The 21,949-nt window shown below is 41.5% G+C and overlaps 2 protein-coding genes across 5 annotated transcripts in view; one reads left to right on the forward strand and one right to left on the reverse strand.

Annotated features, from left to right (window-relative positions):
• LOC109634837 (leucine-rich repeat and fibronectin type-III domain-containing protein 4-like) overlaps nucleotides 1-16,006 on the forward strand; it is a 38,029-nt gene extending 22,023 nt beyond the window's left edge. For both annotated transcript variants that reach the window (XM_020095555.2, XM_069518210.1), the window contains 3 exons: nucleotides 377-538; nucleotides 1,285-2,019; nucleotides 12,295-16,006. In XM_020095555.2, coding sequence (XP_019951114.2) covers nucleotides 377-538; nucleotides 1,285-2,019; nucleotides 12,295-13,618 — 2,221 coding nt within the window. In that variant the 3' untranslated portion in view covers nucleotides 13,619-16,006. The remainder of the gene's footprint in view (nucleotides 1-376; nucleotides 539-1,284; nucleotides 2,020-12,294) is intronic.
• LOC109634836 (pyruvate carboxylase, mitochondrial) overlaps nucleotides 1-21,949 on the reverse strand; it is a 259,041-nt gene that overhangs the window by 96,951 nt on the left and 140,141 nt on the right. The window lies entirely within an intron of this gene.

The raw sequence follows: 21,949 nt of genomic DNA on the forward strand, positions 1-21,949 counted from the left end.
ATATGTAGTATCTTTTGCAGAGTCACAGGCGAGCATCAAGATGACTGTAAGATCAATGCTCTAAGTGTTGCTCCTGGGTCGGTTAGTAACTGTCGTGGATCAATCTCTCATTTTAAGCAGCAAGCTCTTTGTTAACTGGTTGATGCAGAGACCTCCCATTTGGATTCAGACCCAATTGAATCTTAAATTACATATGAATAAACAAATTTACCAAAAAAGGGAGGAAATTGAGCCAAACTTTACCAAAAAGTTGAAAATGTGACCAAGAAGCCGAATCCTGACGTGGACAAATGTTGAAAAAGAGAGGAAGTTGAAAACTAATCAGATCTACAAGATTGTGCGAGTGAACTGATTCCTTATCACTTGTCATCTTCAGGTCTCAGACCGGTGCAATAAGTCCCACCCCCTACAATGCTGTCATTAGTCTAAACTTTGGGGGCAACCCGCTGCACTGCAACTGCGAGCTGCTGTGGTTACGGCGGCTGATCCGTGGAGACGACATGGAGACGTGTGCCACACCTCCTCACTTGGCTGGAAGGTAAAGGTTATCAATCTATCAATGGATTATCGCTGTCTAATCCACTAAGTCTTAGAATCAACTGTTTATCTTAATCCGTTTAATAAGGGAAGCCTTCCTCAATGTGAGAAGGAGCAAAGGAATCATTTGAAAGCTTAAATGATGTGTTGAGTCAAAATGAAAATAATCCATCAATGTTTCGTCACCTTATACCTGTCAAACATTTTCCTCAAGCTCGGTTTCAGCACATATCCAATTAAGGCCCTTACATTTTATGTCACCTTACTTGGATCATGACATTTGTAAGAATAAAACTGGAGGTTGAACTACAGACAGATAGGCTGTAAGGACTGAAGTTTGAAACCGTGCAGTGATATACAGTATCTGAAGCAATTATTCTGACACTTCAGACTATCAGTTTCTCTCTCCTAGAATTTGTCTGGTCTAACCCTCTAGTAAAAAGTATGCAGTGGGAACAAAAGGAAAATGAGCTTCTGTTACGCTCATCTGTCATCTCTGTCACCATTAAATACCTTTTGCTCTGTGTTGTTTTTCTGCAGAGTAGCATGGGGAAATTGTTCAGACTGTGGTGCGTCACTGAACTTAAATCTTAAATTGAAAGAATGATGGGCAATTGCACATAAATACATTTTATCTACCACATTTATCTGACAAAGCCAGATCAGAGATAGAAAAAAAGAAAAGGGTGATTCTACTCTCCCTTTCTTTCTCATGCCTTCATCCCTCTTCCTCCCTTCATCCCTCAGGTATTTCTGGTCAATTCCTGAGGAGGAGTTCACTTGTGAACCGCCTCTCATCACCCGTCACACCCACAAGCTTTGGGTCTTGGAGGGCCAGCGAGCCACACTAAAGTGCCGTGCCATTGGCGACCCTGAGCCAGTAGTCCACTGGGTTTCCCCAGATGACCGCATCATTGCCAACTCATCCCGGACCAGCTCCTTCAGTAATGGGACCTTGGATATGTTAGTAACTGTTGCCCGGGATGACGGAGCGTACACATGTATCGCAATAAATGCAGCAGGCGAAGCGACTGCTACTGTGGACCTGAAAATAATCCCCCTGCCTCACCGGGGAGGAGCAGGTGGAAGCACAGGGAATAACAACGTGAACAACAAGACCAACAGGAACGTGACCAATGGGATTTTACGTACTGATCCAGGATCCTCGGATATCAGCACAGGGAAAAATGGAGGGATTAACAATGGCGTGGGACGTGGAGGAGAGGTGGAACAAGGAAGAAGAGGTGGAGGGGAGGATGAAGACGGTGACAGCGGCAGGGCCGTTGAAGGAGAAAGAGTTGATGGAGGGAGCATGGAGGAGGATGACAGCGAAGAGGAGGAACTAAGGATGGTTGGAGTACAAGGGGTTACGTCAACCTCGGCTCAGGTTCGATGGGATTTGGGGAGTTTGTCTGCAGCTTACGTTGTCTGGATGTATCAGATACAGTACAACTGCACTGCAGACGAGACCCTCGTCTACAGGTCAGTGCAACTTTCTCTCTAAAACACTCACTGTGAATAATGGTTGCCATTCCACATCGGAAATATTACTTATACACTCGCTTAGATTGCCAACAGATAGGCCTACTGGTTATTATCTCATATTAATAGCTTCTCCTGTATCAGTCAGGTTCTTCTGCCCTGTTTTAATGCAGAGAGAGAATGACACTTCAGTCGTGCAAATGCTCATCCTTTGGATTGCTCAAGGGATGGATGAATGGGGAGATAGATGAAGGGGTAGAGGGGGGAAGGGAGTCAATAATTTATCTCCATCACTGTATGACACAAAAACCCAACAGATGAATAGGTGCATATCAAGGAGAGTAGAATGGGAGGACAAGTGGATAAACACTGAGGGAATAAAGGGGATTTGACTGAGGAGAGATTTCAGATTTGCTACATATAACATCCAGAGGCAAGTATATAGTGTCTGACTCTAAGTGTATAAATATATCTGCAGCTACATTTAGTGACTCATATGTGCCACTATTAATGGGCGGTTTGCTGAAGCAACACAGGAACTTGATAGGATGTGTCATTTTTAATTTGGAGTAACATTTAAATCTTCAGTGAGCCATGTCATTTCCTATTTAAAGTGAGATCTCCTGGGCGTCCGTGTTTACCCACCATGCTCTCAGAGCCAGTGAAAATAATCAAACATTTATAAAGAGCAGATTTGAGGGTGAGGGCTGCAACATTTGTCTTGTTCCTACAAATTATTTAAGGAGACCCCTGCCACACCCTGCCTCGTACGTTTACGCTATATCTTTGGAAGAACATGAGGTGAGAAACTAACCTGCGTTCCTGAGAAAGTCTTTGTAAAAGCTGCCAATCAAATGTTTCTTCGCCTTACTGTGAGACAATGCTGTAATAGTAAAAGAAGAGAAGTAGTGCAGAGCCAAAAAGATAAGAAGAAATAAAAACTAAAAGTTTACAGGAGAACCCCCTCTTTTTTACATGACAAGTGACAGATCACATGTTCTTTTTTTGTGCTCACATTGTGAATCTCTGATACCCATAAACTAACAATTGAAATATCAACAGAAACATTGGCTGGCATGTAAAGTCTGACTGAAGAGAATGAAAATGGAGGGAATGAGGCAAACATGAAGAAATAAGATGAATAGACAGGAGTCTTCTCTTGTACAATATGAGAGAGTGTCTCAGAAATGTCAGCTTCCTAATGCTAACGTTCTAACAATATCACTGCACCTCACATAAATTATGCCTGCATGCATTCAGAATTTACTGCCTCTGTATTCACAACCAGAGTCTGATGAAACGTGTGTGTGGTTGTTGCAAAACAGTGGGTGAAACAGTGACAGTGAGATGAGAAAAGACGAGGAGAGGTCTGCATTATCTGCCGGTCTGTTTTCGATTTCATTCTGCACTGAGCTTGAATGTGGTTTGGTTAAGGTATTATTAAGATGGTGGAAAGGTGCAAGTGGTATTGGGAAAGGGAGCTAACTATATGAAAGGAAGAGAACAGTGAAGATAGACAGATGGAGAGATGATTGAAAACATGAAAAACTTCTGCCTATAATCAGAAGGATTCAAGGAAAGTACAGAAAATGGCAGCCAAGGGTGAAAAGAAAAAATGATGGATTGGGAGGAGAAACTAATAGTTTGAGTGATGGATGGAGCCAGAGATGAAGAGCGGGTGAATTTTACGATGGGAACGAGGGCCTCAGAGATTTTCAGGAGGTGGAGGAGGAAGGGGAAAGATAGGAAATGGGTTCTTCTACCCAAATCACCATGAGAGAGATTGAGATTAAAGAAGGATGGATGAAAGGAGAGAGACAGACGACAGTATGGAGGACAAGGAGGTTGGGCCAAAATAGTTTTTAAGGGAAAAACAAGGAAATAAGGGGTGCAGAGAGAGAGAGGGGGGTGGTATTTAAATGCATCACTGCAATATTGAGGGTGAAAATATTTGTGTACACAACAGAAATACACCTGGGTATGAAAGAAAAAGGGAGAGAGTGGTAGCTGCGAGGACTAATGTGATGAAAGAGAAAAAGGTGAGAGAGGATGAGGCCTAAACATTTTGGGAAAACAAATAAATAGAAGTCCTTTGAAACAATGTACAAAAAGGAAGACACAAGGGAGGGGGAGGATGAGGAAACGGACACGAGGACGCACAGTGAATACAACAAGTGCACGCAGCCCACCCCTGGAGAGGGTGGATGAAAGGATGGAGGTGAGGAGGTGTCCCATTTAAAATGCCACATCAAACCTGATGAGTGCAGATTCGGTACAGTCCCTTGACATATTTGTGGCAATTACACATGGAGAACTAATTAAATGATTGGATTGAATGGAGTGAGTTAGATCTAAGCTCCCTCGCTGTTGCATGGCTTCCTCTATGAAAAATATTCTGATAGGGGAACAGACTGGCTACTTGTTTGGCTTATAGCATATGATGCATCTATAAGTTCAGAGATGCAAAATAATAAGGATGCTTGAACTAATCATTTAAAGTAGCAACAAAACCTGACAACCAGAAATTGATGCAGACAGTATTTGTTGCAGGGTTATGCATTAAAACTGTACAGCTGTTTCTCGTGTAACTTGAAATCCCAGTTGCCCACATGGCTAAATCTTGCGCTCAAAAACAAAAGGACACACTGTCAAAATGCCCTTCTCTGGGGGAACAAACTTTGAGATAAAGAAACGGCAGCATCAGCAGAGGTGGAGGCTCAGCTTTGCAGCTCCAGACAAGAAAATGCTGCCAGACACAAAGAGAAGGAAAAAAATAGACAGAGCCAAAGCAACCAGTGCCACAGGAGGGGGGTAAGTGATCTGAAGTTTGACTTAACTAAACAAATCTCACAGCCGTCCAAAAAGAAGGGTGGGGATAGCTGTCTCAAAGGAGAGATAGAGATGTTGTGGTTATTCTGGAAACCGAAATACAAAAAAAGAAAGAGGTTCAAAGAGGAGACGAGAAGTGTGAGTGATCTGAGGAAGGAAGCAGGGAAATCATTCCCAGAGGACAGATAAAGGGGAAATGGAAGGGGGCAGCATTTGAAAAGGAGGCATAGCCACAATGCAGTCAGGGATTTTCCAGTATAGATTTCTATCGTTTTGCCAACCACACCAGTCAGAAAGAGGAGAGACTCGGCCAAAGGGAGTCTTGCTTATGAATTTGAAAGGAGAGAATGGAGAAGCAGGTTTTATTCTCTCTATCAGGAATTTGTGTTCATATTTTTGGGCTTGTTGCAGCTGCTGTACGTGTATTTAGGAGTTGGAGAAAAGATATCGCCCCAATGAACAGAGCTGAGGAGGGAGGGAGGGTTCAACAGAATGGAAAGCAAGGAAAGAACAGAGGAGCACAAAGCCTCCAACTGACTAAAAGTGAGCTACATAGTTAGACACTGGTGTATAGCATTTATACTGATTTAAGAACAGCAGCATATTGTGTGGCTGCTGAATTCAATCATGTTAAAATGTCAGTCACATGTGAGACAACACCAGCTTTCATTTTAACGAGGCTCATCTAAATCGGATGGCGTCTGTGACAATGCCAGGTGGGATGTCATCCATGTGACATCCACTGACCTTCAGGCTCTCTCTCGCCAACTTCACTTCCTTCCTAGAGCGTTGGCTGAATGTTACAATGCCACAATTCTTTATAATCGTAGGGAATAGACTTGTTAAATGGCGTTCAGGCATTCTGCAAATTCTCAAATAACCAAGGATTTCCTGAGTTTGCTGGGTGAATGTGGGAACTGACCAAACTGGCATGTTTGTCCACGCCCACATGTGGGTACCTGAAGGACAAAGAAAAGGAGAAAGAATGCCCCTCCATATTAATGAGGCAGTATTTGTACAGCGACCTCTGCGGTACCATCTGTTAGAAAAATCACCCCGCCTTTTCAGCAATATTCCAATTTTGTGCTGCAATTTCACTTTCACTGGACCATGCACAGAGGCCTGAGCCTCCAGAGAACAGACATGTACTGGAACAAAGCCCATCATCTATGTGCATATAGATAATAGACAAATTTCATCTGTGGAGTTGAGTTGTCAACTCTCTGGCGGCCTCAAAAACCATCGAACATGAAGTCAATTGTGCACAACAAGCAATCAGCATTATTTGTTCGGGTGTTTTAATGGAATTGTGTTACATTGTGCAGCGTCGGTGTTATTGAGCCCAACCCTGTTTGGACAGAAAAAGTGAAATACATTATTGAGTAAGTTTAAGTTATATAAGCTGTAGTTTGTTGCTTTCTATTGTGCTTCTGGTGTTTTAGGAGCAACACTGGCAATCTGTTGGGGTAGAAGTTACTTTATGAATCACCGCTGCACAAGGTACGCCAGTGGGGGCATTTTGTACACGACAGGGCCAAGTTTCGTATTAGGTTCAGATGTCCTCTAAAGTGTGCAGGCGGCAGGAGTGCAAGAGCTTTGACAAATTTCACAATTTTGCTGCAGTCACAACAGGACCAACCTTCCTGCTGGGCACTCAAAGAGTCAAGTTTGGCACCGAATTTAATGGGACCAGAAACAATCGCATGGGGACAAAGAGAGGAGGACGTTGGAAAGAGAATCATGCAGAGTTTAAGAAAATAATGAGAATTATAATAAAAGCGGAGTCACAGTAAAGTAAAAAGGGAAGGAATGAGAGTTTGACAGTCAAAAGCAGCTCGCTAAGAAATAGACAGATGAGAGCAGGGGTTGTGTGTCAAAGAAATGAAAGGATACATGTAGAACCTGAAAATTAGGTGTATGGTAAAACCACTAATTTACTGACACTAATTATATAGCATATTTGACAGAGCACTGAATCAATATATAAATACATCTAAAAACACTGTGGTTCGCTGTGTGAACGATTTTCTTTTACTGTAGAAATCAAACATCCAGAGAAACATCCTTTCATTTTCTGTCATGTTTTGTACAATATGATATAGCTGGGGGGAAATGATACCAGAAGCTTCTTTTAGCCTGGTATGAGCCTGGTAACTAATACAAGAAATCATACAAGAAACAAGATAAGTGCATCTGCTGAGGCAGGAATAGATAAGGATGTAAGGAGAGATATAACAGCAGGGCAGGGAGGACGCATGCAGAGGCAAGGATGAGGAAAGTGGGAGGAAGGATGAAAAGAGCAAAGACGACTGTGGGGATAGAGGGAAGAAAGTAAGGAGGGAAAAAGAGAAGGGACAAAAGTAGAGTTTTGCCCCAGGGGAAGAGGTAATTAAGTGTTCAACTACTGTGTCAATACATGTGTCAAGCCACATCAGAGGCAGGGGAAGGAAGGAAAAGACGAGAGGTCAGCACTCAATACATATGTCAACTTACATTATGCTGTAAAGTTAAAGGAAATGAGGAAGTGATTACAGGAAGTAGAAAGGACCAAATCCCACTACCTTTCATAATGTGTTTAAAGTATAATTAATAGAAAGTGGGGAGAAATGTTGGAGAAGGACAAATACTGGGGGAGGAGAAAGAGCCCATGAAAAGGAATGGAAATGAAAGAGAAAACAACTGAATCAAGCAGAGAACGAAAACCAGGCCAAATGAGAGAGAAAGAGCCGAATGAGAGGAATAGATTAAGAAAAGCAAAAAGATAGAAGGAGGGATGAAATGAAATCCAGAATGGAGGAAGGGAAATAAAGAGACTGACAGAAAGACAGATCAAGGAAAACAGAAGACGAGATCGGGCCAAATCGAGGGCGACAGCCAACAAGACAGTAAGGAGTCCGACGAATCAGGATCCAAAAATGGAGGAAAGGGTAAGCGTAGAGAGGACATGACATGGGAAAAAGAAAACAAGGGAAGTAGAGATGTCAGCCATAGGAAGAGTTAATTGCGTTGTTGTTCCTCCTCGTCCGTCTCTCCTCACTTGCTCTCACTCTCTGTGCCCAATCTTGTCTGGTGTCAGACCACCAGACTTGGTAGCACGGATAGACAGAGAGTAAAAAAAAGAGAGGAAGAAACATAGCAGCAAGAAAATAAGAGAGGAAGAGAGGGAAAGAAAGATGAGGAAAGGGGGACATGATTCTACCACTCCTTTATCCCCTCTGCTATCACTCTTTCTTTTCCGCTCTTTCCAACTCTCTCCCGGGTACTAATAATTACTTTGTTTCTGTGTCACCAGCTTGAACAAAGCTCTTCCTTGTCTCTTTCACTCTCTCTCTGCATCTGTATGTGTGTGTGTGTGTGTGTTTGCTATTGCAGGGCTTAACCATAATTAGAAGGAGACAGACACACACACACACACACAATCTTCGTATGAACAACGCTGCGATCTTTGAATCCAGGAATAATGATCAAAACAATAACCCTGTACCTCTTGGAACAAACCAGTCCAATCAATCAATTTATTTTATTTCAGAGCGGCTGTTCAACTTATAAGGCAGGCACTTTATATTCATGAGCATGTGTCGTCTCGAGAACACAGGGTTTAGGTGAATATCATTTCATGTGTCCAGGATGCGTCCGCAAAGCAAAGTGCTGCATATTTGCATGTACATGTGACAATAGGCATATAAATATTGTTAAAAATGCATAATGCAGTGAGTAGTAGGGAATCAGCCTATAAAACATGCATGTGTTTGTGAATGTGTCCGGGTCTTCCATGTATATTTCAGTGGATATGCTTCCCTATTTCTGTGGCTGCTAACACGGCTAAAAAAAACAACTAGAGAGGTAATTCACAATCTCACATGGGATGGAGCAATGGTTTCGGAGACGGGTGGTGATATAGGGAGAGGGGGGGAAAGGGACAGAGAGAAATATAAGATGGAGAAGAGAATAGGAGGAGTGACCTTGGATGTTTAACAGTGGTACACAGTTATAGCTGTGGCTAATAGAGACATAGTACAATGACTGGGAAAAGGAGAAAGGCTGGGAGGTCAGATATGGAGCCCGGTGAGAATCAACTGTGGATTAGCGATGAGCAGAGGAGACTGGCTGCAGAAACAGAGGAGGTAAAAGAAACAAAGAGGGAGAGGGACACAAAGGAGGAGATGAACATAACTGAAAAATAAATCAGATGATACAAGCTGCCAAGAAACAGGTTGAACGAGGAACATAAAAGATGCACGACGGCAGATTTAGGCAACGGAGGAAGAAAGGAATGCGTGATTACAAAATGAAGACAAAGGCAAGAGGATATTCAGAGATAAGTGGGAGTGACTCATCAGCAAAAAGATGGAAATCTGTTCAAAAAAGATGGATGGAAAAAGAATAAGGAGGATAGACTTGGGGAAGGATAGAAAAAGAGCAGGGAAGAAAGACAGAGGAAAGAATGGAGGACAGGGTAAATAAAGGTGGAATGCAGGGCAGGATTAGAATATACACAAGTGTGTGAGATTCATGGTTGCACAGTGGTAGACAGTTTAATGCCGTGTCGTCCTAGTTTATCTCAGCAACAAAGAAAGAAGGATTCAGTTGCTTTATATCAATGCACACAAATCAATACAAATTCATAAATCAACCATATTAGAAAGTAAAAAGGGAATCAGCAAAAAAAAAAAGGCAATATTTTCTTTTCAAGCCGCAAATCCATCAAGCGTGTATTTGCAATATTAATCACGATGAGACACGGAGTGACATGGGAAAAGACAGGACATGCATTAACATGACAGTGAATCAAAGTAATAGAAACCCCAGCTAAATATAACCTATGAGCATAACTCCCCACGGTGATGGTCAACGCTCAATGCTCTTCGAGATCTATTAATTAAATGCAGACACATAAAGGCTCCGAATGAACCACCACTGTAATATTTCTTTAGTCCTTTTATAAGCCAATAATATGACCAACACTTTTTATTCAGGCAGCAGTAGAGTTACGAGTGCAGCTTTTTGCATGTTTCGTTTAATCAATCTAATTTGAGCATCCATGCTTTTACGGCTGGACTTGCTGAACAATTCCCGATCCTCCTGCGTGTCTGATTGCCCCTGACAAGCTCTCATTTTAGGTTTTCAATCCTGAGATATCTGGCTAAATTGATTCTGGTTCTCAAGATGCCTCACTCTTTGCTGTAGGAATATAAAAAGGAACTTGGTTAAAAAACATCCATTTTCCTACTTTCTTTCCCAATTTTAGTTACTGCTCTGAAGTTTTCAGCAGCGTTGTCAGAGTCCATCATTTCACACTGACAGTTGCAAAGTTCTTCAAGTTAAGGCATCAGTTGGAGGAGACACTTAAAGTAATTAATGCGTGCAAAGAGAGTAATGGGTAGCAGCATTTCCTGGCTCATTATGGCGAATGGGATTTAGCGGGTAGGCTCTTCTTGTTAAATTGGCTCATATTTTGTATCATTATGTTTTTATGCTTGTTTGGAATTCACTCTGATCCAACAAGACAATTTTCATGTAAGTGTTTACTTTTTGAAAGAGAGAGAGATGACCATAATTCTGAGAAATGATCCCAGGGAGGATGAATACGGAAGACGACATTAAAACACAGAGTATCTGATGTGTGGATATTTCACCAGCCAAATAATGAGCCTTTGCCATGGTAACACACACCTGGCCCCCACAGTTGCACCAGCACAGAGATAAGTTAATTGGCGAATTTGCGACAATGTTAGAAAGCAATCTTTGGTGACCTAATGACCTCAGGATAAGGCTGATTTTAATGAGACGGCCCCATGTGTCCGCTCGGATTGTACTGGGACTTTGGGTGTCAGAGAGAACATTGTATGGAGGCATTTCTGTGCCAATCCTTACTATTTAAATCACTCCAGGTCATTTGCTAAGGCAGTGTTTCCACTCACTGCATTTCTTTTAATCTGAAAAATGATACCTGCGCAATTACTGGTTTTCTGGACATTTCTTCACAAAATTGAAATTTTTGTTAAATCAGTGAAATTCACTGATCAATATACCTTCTTTGCAGTGCTATAACTCAAATCAATAGGTCATCCCTTTGGCTTGCTTCAACTGTTGTTTTGTTTGCGTTATTATTATTGCTCGCATTATTCAACACGGATAACTTCTTATTTCTTTAACAATGGTATGTTTGTGAGAGTGGAAAATTGGACAGATTTCATTTGTTAAACTTGCTTCTGTTACAGCAGCTACTTTAACGCAATACACCACTGTCTCTTTAGTTTGAATGTATTATAAGCAGATCAAGGTGAGGGACCTTCTGCAGTGGGTCTGCTAGTGTCTGAGTCACACTAGATGGCATTTATATAAGTCTGAGAGGAGCTGCAATGGTTAGCAACAGACAGTGCAAATAAGCTCTTTGATGTGGCGTTAAAAAGGAGAGAAAAATAGGCATTGGAGAGAGAAAAAACAAGAAAATACAGGAGAGGAGAAAAAAAAAAAATCACTGACAAAATATTCATAGCTGCAACACACAGGTACACAAACACACAATTGCCCACACAAGAGGGTTGGACAAAAGAGGGCAAAGTCATTCCCATCAGCGACAGACACTTGAGCTGCGCTGCAGTCTCCCACACACACACACTTTACCCTAGCAGGTCACATACACCAACCCACTAATGTGAAATACACAGATTTGTATTCTAGCGTGTGGTAAATACAAACAGACAACCATGAACACACTGACAAGCACACGCAACTCATGTAGAACCTGTTCCCCTCCATTCTTATCACCACTTCTCTTCATTGTTGTTTTTCCTCACCTCCCTCTACCTCTCCATGGTTCACCTGTCTTCTGTTTGTTACTTCTAACAGCTGCTCAAACACTCGAAATGAGGACACATTCAAATCACTTTGCTATTTATTACCCCCACGCAAGCGCTAGCTCATTAGACACACGCAGGAACACATTTGGAGTTGAAGGACGACAAAACTCGCCCTCACTCGAGATGACATTCATTTCGCTTCTCTAATCAGAAACCTTCCTGGTCTTAACAGTAACCGTCGAACCTAAAATGGCCTCTTTTTTCAATGCAAGGTCCCACAAAATGGCTTGACTTCTCGAAGGGATGGAGTAAAAGCAACCACACATACACACACCCTTGCACTCCAAATGAGCAGACAGAGTTCTCTTTTCATGTTCCCTGGGCGCCCTCTCCATCAATAGCCTCATTTTCCCTCTCTCCCCCTGCTGCAGTATCCACTCCTGCGCCGTTTCTTGCCATCCTTTCACCCCCCCCTTTCCTTCGCTTCATTTTCAGCATTCAAGCCTCTTAGTTCCACAATAGGCAAAATATCGAGGCTATGACTTGAAGTTATTGCAGATAATTTACATTTCACTACACAGCCGGTGCACAGCAGGCTTGTTTATTTCACTGACCTCTTTTCATTTCTTTTCTCCCTCTCTAGAATTCTGCCTTCAACTAGCGATCGGTTCCTGTTGAAGAACTTGGTCTCCGGTGTGGACTATAACCTGTGCGTGCTGGCCATTTTTGATGACACAATCACGTCATTAGCAGCAACAAAAGTACTGGGCTGCACCACATTCTCCACCAAGGATGTTTACCCAGCATGCCGCTCTCTCCAAGCCCACTTTTTGGGTGGAACACTTACCATCTTGGTTGGCGGTGTCGTTGTGGTCACCTTACTGGTGTTCACTGTAGCGCTCATGGTTCGCCATCGCGTTTGCAATCATGGTGACCACATGATATGTCACAACGGAAACACGGAAGCAGGGGGTGGGGCCTGCTGTCAAGTTGCAAGCATAGGGGGTGGGGACAAAGGGGGGAACAGTGGCGGTTGCTACCAATCAAATGGTTCAGGGGACGTGATGATGGTGGTCCTACCCAATGGTCTACCTTCCAAAAGAGGAGGGGAAAGGGACAAGGAAAAGGAGAAGGACAAGGAAACAGCTGATTCCTCTATGCCTCCAAAACTCCCCCCAAAGCCTAGGCCCAAGCCTAAAGTCACCCTGGAGCAGTTTCTTTCAGCTGGGGGTGTAGTTTCTACAACAGCAGGGGCAGGAGGGGAAATGGCATTGGTGGTGAGGCAGAGGAAGCTGGAGAAGGCACCGCCCTACACACCCGAAAGTGACAGAACTCCCCTCTACTACTCCCCTTCCCCTCCATCCACCCTTCCCCGACAGTCACGCTCCAGGGACCACCCAAAACCCCGTCTGGAGCGAGAACTGACGAATCGTGCCAGTTTCTCTCTGGCTGCACCCCTGAGAGACTCAGAGCTTTTGGACTGGAGAATAATGCCCCGGGGCAGGGACCAGTGGAACTCCTCACAGGCTTATCAGAGCCCTGTATCCCCTCAAAGTCCTGCATGCGGGACTGTTAGCAAAAGGCGACACTCACTGGACATGGGTTCATCTGTTGCCCTAGCGACAGATGCGGCGGCCACTGTTGCCAAGCGCTATGGTGCTGTCAGTTACGCCAAGCGGCTGAGCGTGATCTGGACAAGGCGGAGCCAGTCGCTTCACGGAATGCTGGTGCAGTGTGCATCAACAACGAGCACAGCATCTTCAACGACCAGCGATGAGGGAGAAGCTGGCGGGGGCTTTGGAGCACGCTGCCAGTTCCAACGAGGATACATCCATGCGTACAACACCACCAACTCCAACTCTAACACTGGGATCACGACTGGGAAGGCCGTGAGCGTAAAAGACAGAGGGCAGGAGAGAGGAAAGGACGGAAAGAATGCTGAAGAACTGGAGGAAAGTGTTGTGTAGTGGGAAGTGGAGCAGAATAAAAAAGTTAAGAGGGATAAAGGGTTCTGTGAGAGGACAGTTTGAATGGGATTATGGTTTGAGCAGAGTAAGGAGGGACAGCGGGGACATGATTGTAGTTGAGGAGGAGAAGGTTGATTGACAGGGGATAAGTCAGGAATAGAGAAGAGGAAGTGAGGTTGAGATTTTTAAGAGGTACTTTACAGAACCTGTGGCAGAAAGTGTAATACGGGGCATTTTTAAAAATGGCAAGGCTGAGCTCAATCTGTATCAGTAGAAAATGACTGATTCGAGGTAGAAAATGAACATAGTAACATCCAAACAAAGCTCTAGGCAGAGACAGTGACAGTTGTGAGACAAGACAACGTGAGAAGAGAGAGAGAGAGAGATGTAATCAAAGGGAAAACATCAATAGAGCAACAAGATGAAGGTTATATAGCAGAGACAGAGATGGCGTGAGCTCAGCGTGGCTTCTCAGTAAATTCTTTAAACTAACAGAACCAGACTCCAGTTAACACTTCAGTTCTCCTGGGACCCAGCACTCACAACACCACAAGGGTTTACGCTGGATCAGAAACTTCTACGCACTCTGAGGTTTTGGCAAATTAATTTCCTCTGACAAAAATGCAGCAGTAAAAAAAATAAATTTGATTCCATAGCCGTACTAAGTTAGCTTGGTTTTTGGCTCCAACAATGATGGTCAGTTACAAACTCTTTTTCAAAACACAATGAATGTGACTTTTATGTGTCCTCTGTGGCTGGACAATGATTTTGGCTCACCATGCCTGTGGATTATGTGAGCATAAATACAGGGCCGGGTGCATTGGACATGATCAATCGATATGGGCTGGGGAGAGCAAGAGGAGCAAAGACATTATTAAAAAGAAAGTCATCGGGATTACAATGGAGTCGATATGGATTACAAAATGGAAGAGGCAGGCGTGTATGATGGAACATGTACGCATGTGCATTCCTGAAAGGCAAGATCATATTGGATCTAGGATAACTATGGACCAAACAAATGAATAATGCTAATGAATGCATAGGTGTGCATGTACTGATGGATTAGGGACAGGATGTGTGTATGACTGCCTGTGTGTATTTGTGTGCGCACATGTTTATGAATGTTTGTGAGGGGAAATCTAGTCAATCCATCTTTAAAAAGGTTTAACGCTCTCTGGACATGCTGTAAAAGAATAAGTCTGAAAATTTAAGATTTGAGGTGAACAACACGTTCACGACATTTTCACCAGAATAAATCACTATTCACAGCAACAAGGGCGTGGTCAGAAAGCAGCAACCGTTAATGGGAAAGTAAAATTTCAGAATGATTTTTTGTGACTTCAGGTTTTTTTGTGCCACATGGGTTCACAGTAAATCCAAACAGTGAATGTTTTCAGAAAGGAACCAGTTTAAAAAAACATGAAGCCACTGTCGATATAAACTCTTCATTGGGAGAACTACACTGGAACGAATGATCCATAAGGACAGATAACAGAGACTCTTAAAATCATCTATAAATGGTAAGAAAAAAAAAGAGAAAACTTGAAAAGTACATATATATAGTATACATATATATATATATATATATAAAATGATGTTACTTGTCGCACCATGTGTTTCTGTTTTCTGGGGAATGATGTTAGGATCAAATACAAAACATGTGTGATTTTTTGTTTTCAATCAAAGAATCTTCAAGATTAGAACACAAAATGTTGATTATTACTAGGCATAAAAATAAAGATCAAAACAGATACTGAACACACTCACACTCACACACACACACACACACACACACAGAAGCCTATAAAATAGAGCCAATTACATTAAGAATAATGACTTTTACCATTACTGTTGTTTCCTTTCTGTTTTTCTTTAATTTTGCCAAAGTCAATATTGTTCTCTGGACTTGATAAAAATAATAAAAATTACACGTATGAAACAGACAGACTCATTAACACATGGGAGTAAGTTGTGTGTTGTGTTTGTGTGCATGTAACCGTACAGGTGTACTTTAACTGCATTTTGCACAAAGCACATAATGATAGTGTACTTAATTTCTCAATTAATTTGTAAATTGGTAAAAAGCTTTCATTGGATTCAAAGGATTCATTGGAATTTAAATCAGTTCTAGTTTCTCATATAAAAAACCTGACTAAAAAATAAATCAGTGTTTTGGTTTAGTTTAAACTTGCAGAGAAATGTGAGGATGGTGAAATGTTCTGAGCTTCAAGGCAAACCTGTGATTTGAAGATATTTCAGTGCATCTAAGTCTCTACAGCAAAAAAGGAGTTGTTTACTTGTCAGTCAGTGGAGTTGATTAAAGGTAAGTAAACCTTCTTGAGGTAATTAAAAAAAAAAGACGGAGAAAAGATGCAATGAGAAAAACTGTGAATAAAAGAGAGGCATACCGATGGAAGATACAAGAACACAAAAGGCTTCCAAGAACAGCTCTGATTCTACACACAGAAGAGGAAAGAAAGCTTGAGTGACAACAACAACAAGTAAAAGCCATCAGACTAATAAATCCTATTCTGATGTTTTGTTATCATAAACCATATCTACTGGTTTCAAACAGTCTATGTACAACATTATGAGACCCTTCCACTGCTACAGTTCAGATTAACACTAATTAAGCAGCAAAGAAGCTAATTAGAAAAAATATGAATTGGCAAAACCAAACAGGAATTCATTCAAATCCATTTTCTTGATGTCACAAAACAAATTTAACGGACCTCCTCCACAGCCACAGAATCTATCTGTAAGCATAATAAAGTTGTAGTAATTCAATTTAATGCAGAAACCAAGACAATAAACTGAAAGGGGATAAATGCTGCACAGAGCTGCAGAGCAAGTGCTATTTCTCAGTTGGATCAGGAACAGCAGTGACCCTTTCACAATGCATGGAGTACTTTGATTAAATACCTAAAGTGGTGTGGATAAATGATGTCTAACATCTGGGAAGAGAAAGAGACTTATTTTTCCTTCCCTGAATCTTGCATTGTTGTTTCACTGACTATCTTCTCTTGCATGCTTTTGATTTTCTTCAGCATTTGAAAATGCTGCTAAAAGAGAGAGAGAGAGAGAGAGAGAGATGCAAGAATGCTGACACAATGAGATATGGACAAATAGATGATGATGAGCAAGGGAAAAAGAGAGAGAAGTAATGAAAGGGGGGAGGTCATTGTGTTTAGCTTTCAGCTTTCAGCTTTCAGTGTGTGTGTGTGTGTGTGTGTGTGTGTGTCTGCATATATCCATTGCTCATTGTGCTAATTTTGTTGAGTTTGTGCTGGTGTTATTTCTGTCATGTAAGTACTTTGCCACAATCTATTACCAGACAGATAAAAGATCCTATAACCACAGAGGGATCATGAACTCAGCAACTGTGTGTGTCTGTGTGTGTTAATATGTCCCTTTGCCTTTTGAGCTTTAGACACCAGACATCGCCTGAGTGATGGGCAGTGACCTGACAGAAGAGGTAGAAAAAAAAAGAGTGTGTGTGTGTTGTGTGTGTGTTGTGTGTGTCAGGCATCAGGTTAGAGGACAATTTGATTTCAAACTCATAAGTGGCCTCACTAAAAGCTACGGTCACCTTTGAGGAAGACGGAGTGTGAACTTGTGTGACAGACGAGAACAGCGCAGCACAAACTACCACCCCTCCCTTCTTTCTTTGCTGGAGGCGAAACCCTGGCACGATTTGACTAATTAAAACACCCTGAGTAATGCACACACACACACACACACATTCACACACACAAGCTAACCTTTCAACACCACGTTCACAAATGTGCATATATATAAGTACTCAGATAACCTTGAGGCCGTGGCATTTGTTTTTCCTGTACATGCTGGGTGTGTATGAATGCGTCTTCAAAGGCTATAGCTGCCTTTAGCCAAACTTCCTCTGACATTTGCAGTTTTGATCAAGGTACGATGCCTTCGCCTGCAGTGTGTAGAGTAACTGCTGACTCAGGATGCAACAGGAGTAAAACCACCTGCGCTCGAAACCAGCGGGACCAGTTCTGCAACACGCCGATACAGACAAACTGTACAGAGACCTCTGTATCACACTCAACTGATTGTTACATCAAATTACTACAAACAAAATATATTTCCATGGGATTTATGCAGATTTATCACCAGTGCAGAGAATGAAATTATTATTATTGGTTGAACTGTTTTCCTTTATAACAGAGGAATAGAATAAAACAGTGTCAGGTTCCTTAAAACATGACTCAACCTTCTTTTCATGACTTGAATTGATAAGTGTGGACGTCTCGCTTTATATTGCAGGGACATAAGACTGGATATTAATAAACTGTTAAGGAATATTAGTGAGAATTTGTAACAAGAGACTCATGCTTAAAACTCTGATGCTCCACATGTACAAATGGATGACTAATATTCCTAGCATGAGGATGTTAATGGTCAAATAAACCTCAGATGCACTTGAAGGGTTAACATTTACATTCCTTTAAAAGATAATATTTTATCTTTACAATGCACAGGCACGGGTATTGTTACTGTAAATTGCATTTTTAAAGCTAACCCAGATGTAGAAACTGTTTTAACGCATCAATCAGTTGTTGAGAGGAAAATGATATTGACCATCTGTTGGATAACAGAGTGGGAGTCTGTAGTCCAACAGAAGGTCAATACCATTTTGCCTTTTATCATATGTGCATGTCATCTGGTTACATAGAAGCTACAGCTCTGCTATTTCATCATGTCACTTTGAAATTCAGACACAGTAAAACATTTTTTTTTTTACAGTATCTGGATGTTCGACTTTTATATTTTTGCCTGGATGATAAAATGAAATTGTACCATTTTCACTGAGCCTTTCTATGGAGGGTTTTAGGTCCTTGCATGAGGTAATACACTGATAATTAATTTTTGACAGGTCATATCAAGATGCTCATTTCAACGTTTGAAGCTTTTAACCACTCAGATATAAATCCATCTCTGTTTGTATCAAGTGTTTCATGTTTTTTCTTTGCATTAAGCTGTTTTTAAACTAGTATGGATGTAGCCTTAATCTTGAATTGAGTTTGTCAGTATTTCAGTCAACTCGGTTTAGCAGGGAGACACTGACAGGGAGAAACAAAGAGCATGGGGAGATGGATTAGGAGAGGAGAGGTAGAAAAAGATTGATTGGAGGTAGAAGAGCAAAGAGAAGGAGAGGAGCAGCAAATGGAGAGATCAATGATGGAAGTAATGACAAGTGGAGCAGTGCAGCAGCAGGGGAGAGGAAAATAAGTGATGGTTTGACTTATTTTAATGCATAATACTGCTTTTCTCTCTTGATAGAGGTCTGGTGACGAACGAAAACAGGGGACAAACCTCCAATTGTTTTAAATTGATACCCTCAGTATTAAAAATGTGCCTTCTTCTTATAAACACCAGAGCTACTGATACCCCAGCGATGAGCCAGACAGCGGCAGTCTCACTTTGAGTGCATTTAATTATACAGAGGTAGCAGAGTTAATTTCATAATGACATGCTACACGGAGCACCTTTAAAAGGAACAGATGCGAGAGGAGATAAGAGGACAATGGGATGAGAGAAGAAAAAAGGACAAAGGAGGAGCAATAATGCTCAAACTATACAGGGCTGTTAAAGTGATAGAAGAGAGTGAGCCTCCTGTAAGGCTTTACCTTCATGCATCACTTCCTTTCTCTTTCTTTTTTTTTTTTATCTGCTACCTTCCTCTCACTGTCTCTGTGCACTCTTTAATGTAGCCTATCTAATTTGCTCTCTCCTTCACCTCCCTTGACTTCTCATTCAATCCTTTGTTTGCTGTATTCACTCCTAATCATCTCCTCTCTCCGACCTCGCAGCTCTCAAATGTTCACTTTTTGTTTTGCCATTTCACTCGTTTTTTTCCCTGAGTAAAAGAAAATACTGTGTGTGTGTGTGTGTGTGTGTGTGTGTCAGCCTCTACTGAAGAATATCAACAGTCTTCTCTTTAACATGCTTCTTAGTGTCACTCCCATATCAGTTCCTTCCCACCTACACTCACATGTTTTGACAGTAAAATTACACTCTCTACTTTTATTATTCCACCTTTAAGTTCCTTTTCCCTCTGGATTTTATCATTTTGGTTTACTGTCTCCTTTTCTTCACACCTTCCTAAATTAATTTACTCCATCTTAGCAACTGTGATATAAACTCTGTAAACACCGACTTCTCAGAAAACCAAAATCCCATTTTGATGAAGAATAATTTTTACTCCATGCAGAAAAAACTAGTTCTCTGCCATTCAGCGGCTCTCTCCTTCACCTCTGCCCTCACTCTTGTGCTGCCACTCACATGAATATCACGCTCATCCCTCTTGAGCTTGCTTCACGTTCAGCTATGTAACAAAACCTTTTAATTAAGAAACCTTTATAACCTCTCCCTCCCTGCTGTTGCCTCAATAAAAAAAAAAACCTTCCCTCCTCATCCTCTCTTTTGTCACTTTCTATCCACAGCTATAATTTCAAGATTTTATGACATAGAATGTGGGGGCCAAACTGTTTGTCCTATCACTTAAACTAAGAAAATTAAGATCTTTGACACTAAGTCTGTATTTATCATGGGAAATTGTCATACTTTTAATCATAAATACATGTTTCAATCACATTTCAACACCAAAACTTTTGTCTGTGATTAAGATTTTAGGGAGAGTTTCTACTGGCGGCGTTTTTCGCATCTGTCAAAGGTATTTCAGAAAGTTGTTTAACACAGGTTGTCAAAGAAATGTTTATCTTCTTTTTAATTTGCAAGCTCAGTGCTGGTGGCATCTCCTAACGGACCGCTGGCATTCTGAAATAGACTTGAAAGTGATCAGGATAATTTCACAGCTCCTTGATCAGAAGACGAAATTCTCCTTGTTCCTGACGTCCTCTCAGGATGGGGTGGACCTAAATGTTTCCTTTTTTCAAGAACTTATCTTCTCCACATTATCTTCTCTTAACTGCAAAGTTTCGTAAGGAATATAATAATTTAAAAAATGCATCAGACTCAGTGTGAAAGGTTTCTGTGCATGATGATTTTTATTGGATGACTAAATAAGCTTGTGCAAAATATGGCCTTGTAGTTGAGATGCACAAGGCATGAGAGCCCTGACCACAGAAGTGTGCACCGATTAAATCTTAACTTGCTGAGACCAGTCAAACCACGAGTAACTTTAAAACAGCAATCAAAGATTTCTTGGCCTTGAAGGCAGAGGAACAATCTGAAAACAAAATGCTGACACACTGTCATCCAGAAAATTTGTTGTTTAGCTGCTACAGACTCTGCAATGTTTATATGGGTCCATTTTGGCAACCAGTTTGATCATAAAAATTGAAGCACCACAAACCAAACAATAGGCTGAAGTTTTTTAATTTTTTTATCAAAGCTGAGAGAAACTGAGGTTGTGGTTATTTGCATTTGTCACTATGAGCGACAACATTTCACACTCGTCATTTTATAGTTTGTGCTTGTACGTTAAAATATTTAAAGGTTATCTTTCCAATTATGGATTTGATGAAATTCTCAGGTTGAGGTGTTGGAGAAATGTGTCACCTCCATTAAGCACTAATATGCCTGACAGTTAACCTTGTGGTTTCTAGTTTAAGATCAAGCTTTTCGATCGATCCCACGAATACACTGCGATGTGTATTATTAACCTCCTGTTTCTATCGGCCTGTTTTGCATCGCTCTTTTTAAACTTCCTTCGTTTAACTTGTGTCTCGCATTTGCACATTATTTCTCTGACAGCTTCTGTTAAAAAAAACGTTCACTCTGCTTCTCCACAATCTGTTCACCCCTCCACCTCTCCCTCACTCATGTTTCCTCATTATGCTTTATTTTGTTTCCCATAACCTTTCATTTCTGACATTTGATCCTTGCGTCTTCATACTTTTTTTTACTTGATCGCAGGGCCTCTCCTGTTCAGTAACTTGCCGAACATCCCACCCACTGCCCGTCTCTTCTTCACCATGTTCCCCTGGTACAAGGAATGAAACAGCAGCTTCCTGCCTTCTTTTCATCATTTTTCACTGCTCATTCTCTCTTTTTATCCTTGGTGTGGCGATGCTACCACCTACTCCTCCAACTCATAATCCCTGCTGGCTCCCTTCAGACTCCTGATCAGAGGGAGGGTGTGAAATCTTGTAACTCTTCTCATTTCGAGATGTTCCACAGTGTCTTTTTGAGAAGGTGATGGCAGGAGATGACTGTGTGTGTGTATACATGTGTAAGAGGCAGTGGCTGAAAAGTAGCCAACACAGTGGGCTGCCATCTTTAGGCTTTCTGGCGGTTTTTTTTTTAGCAAGCAACACAGGAAGACAAGAATTGGACACCAGA

This window comes from Paralichthys olivaceus, chromosome 22 (assembly GCF_024713975.1).
Source record: "Paralichthys olivaceus isolate ysfri-2021 chromosome 22, ASM2471397v2, whole genome shotgun sequence".
Lineage (NCBI taxonomy): Eukaryota > Metazoa > Chordata > Actinopteri > Pleuronectiformes > Paralichthyidae > Paralichthys > Paralichthys olivaceus.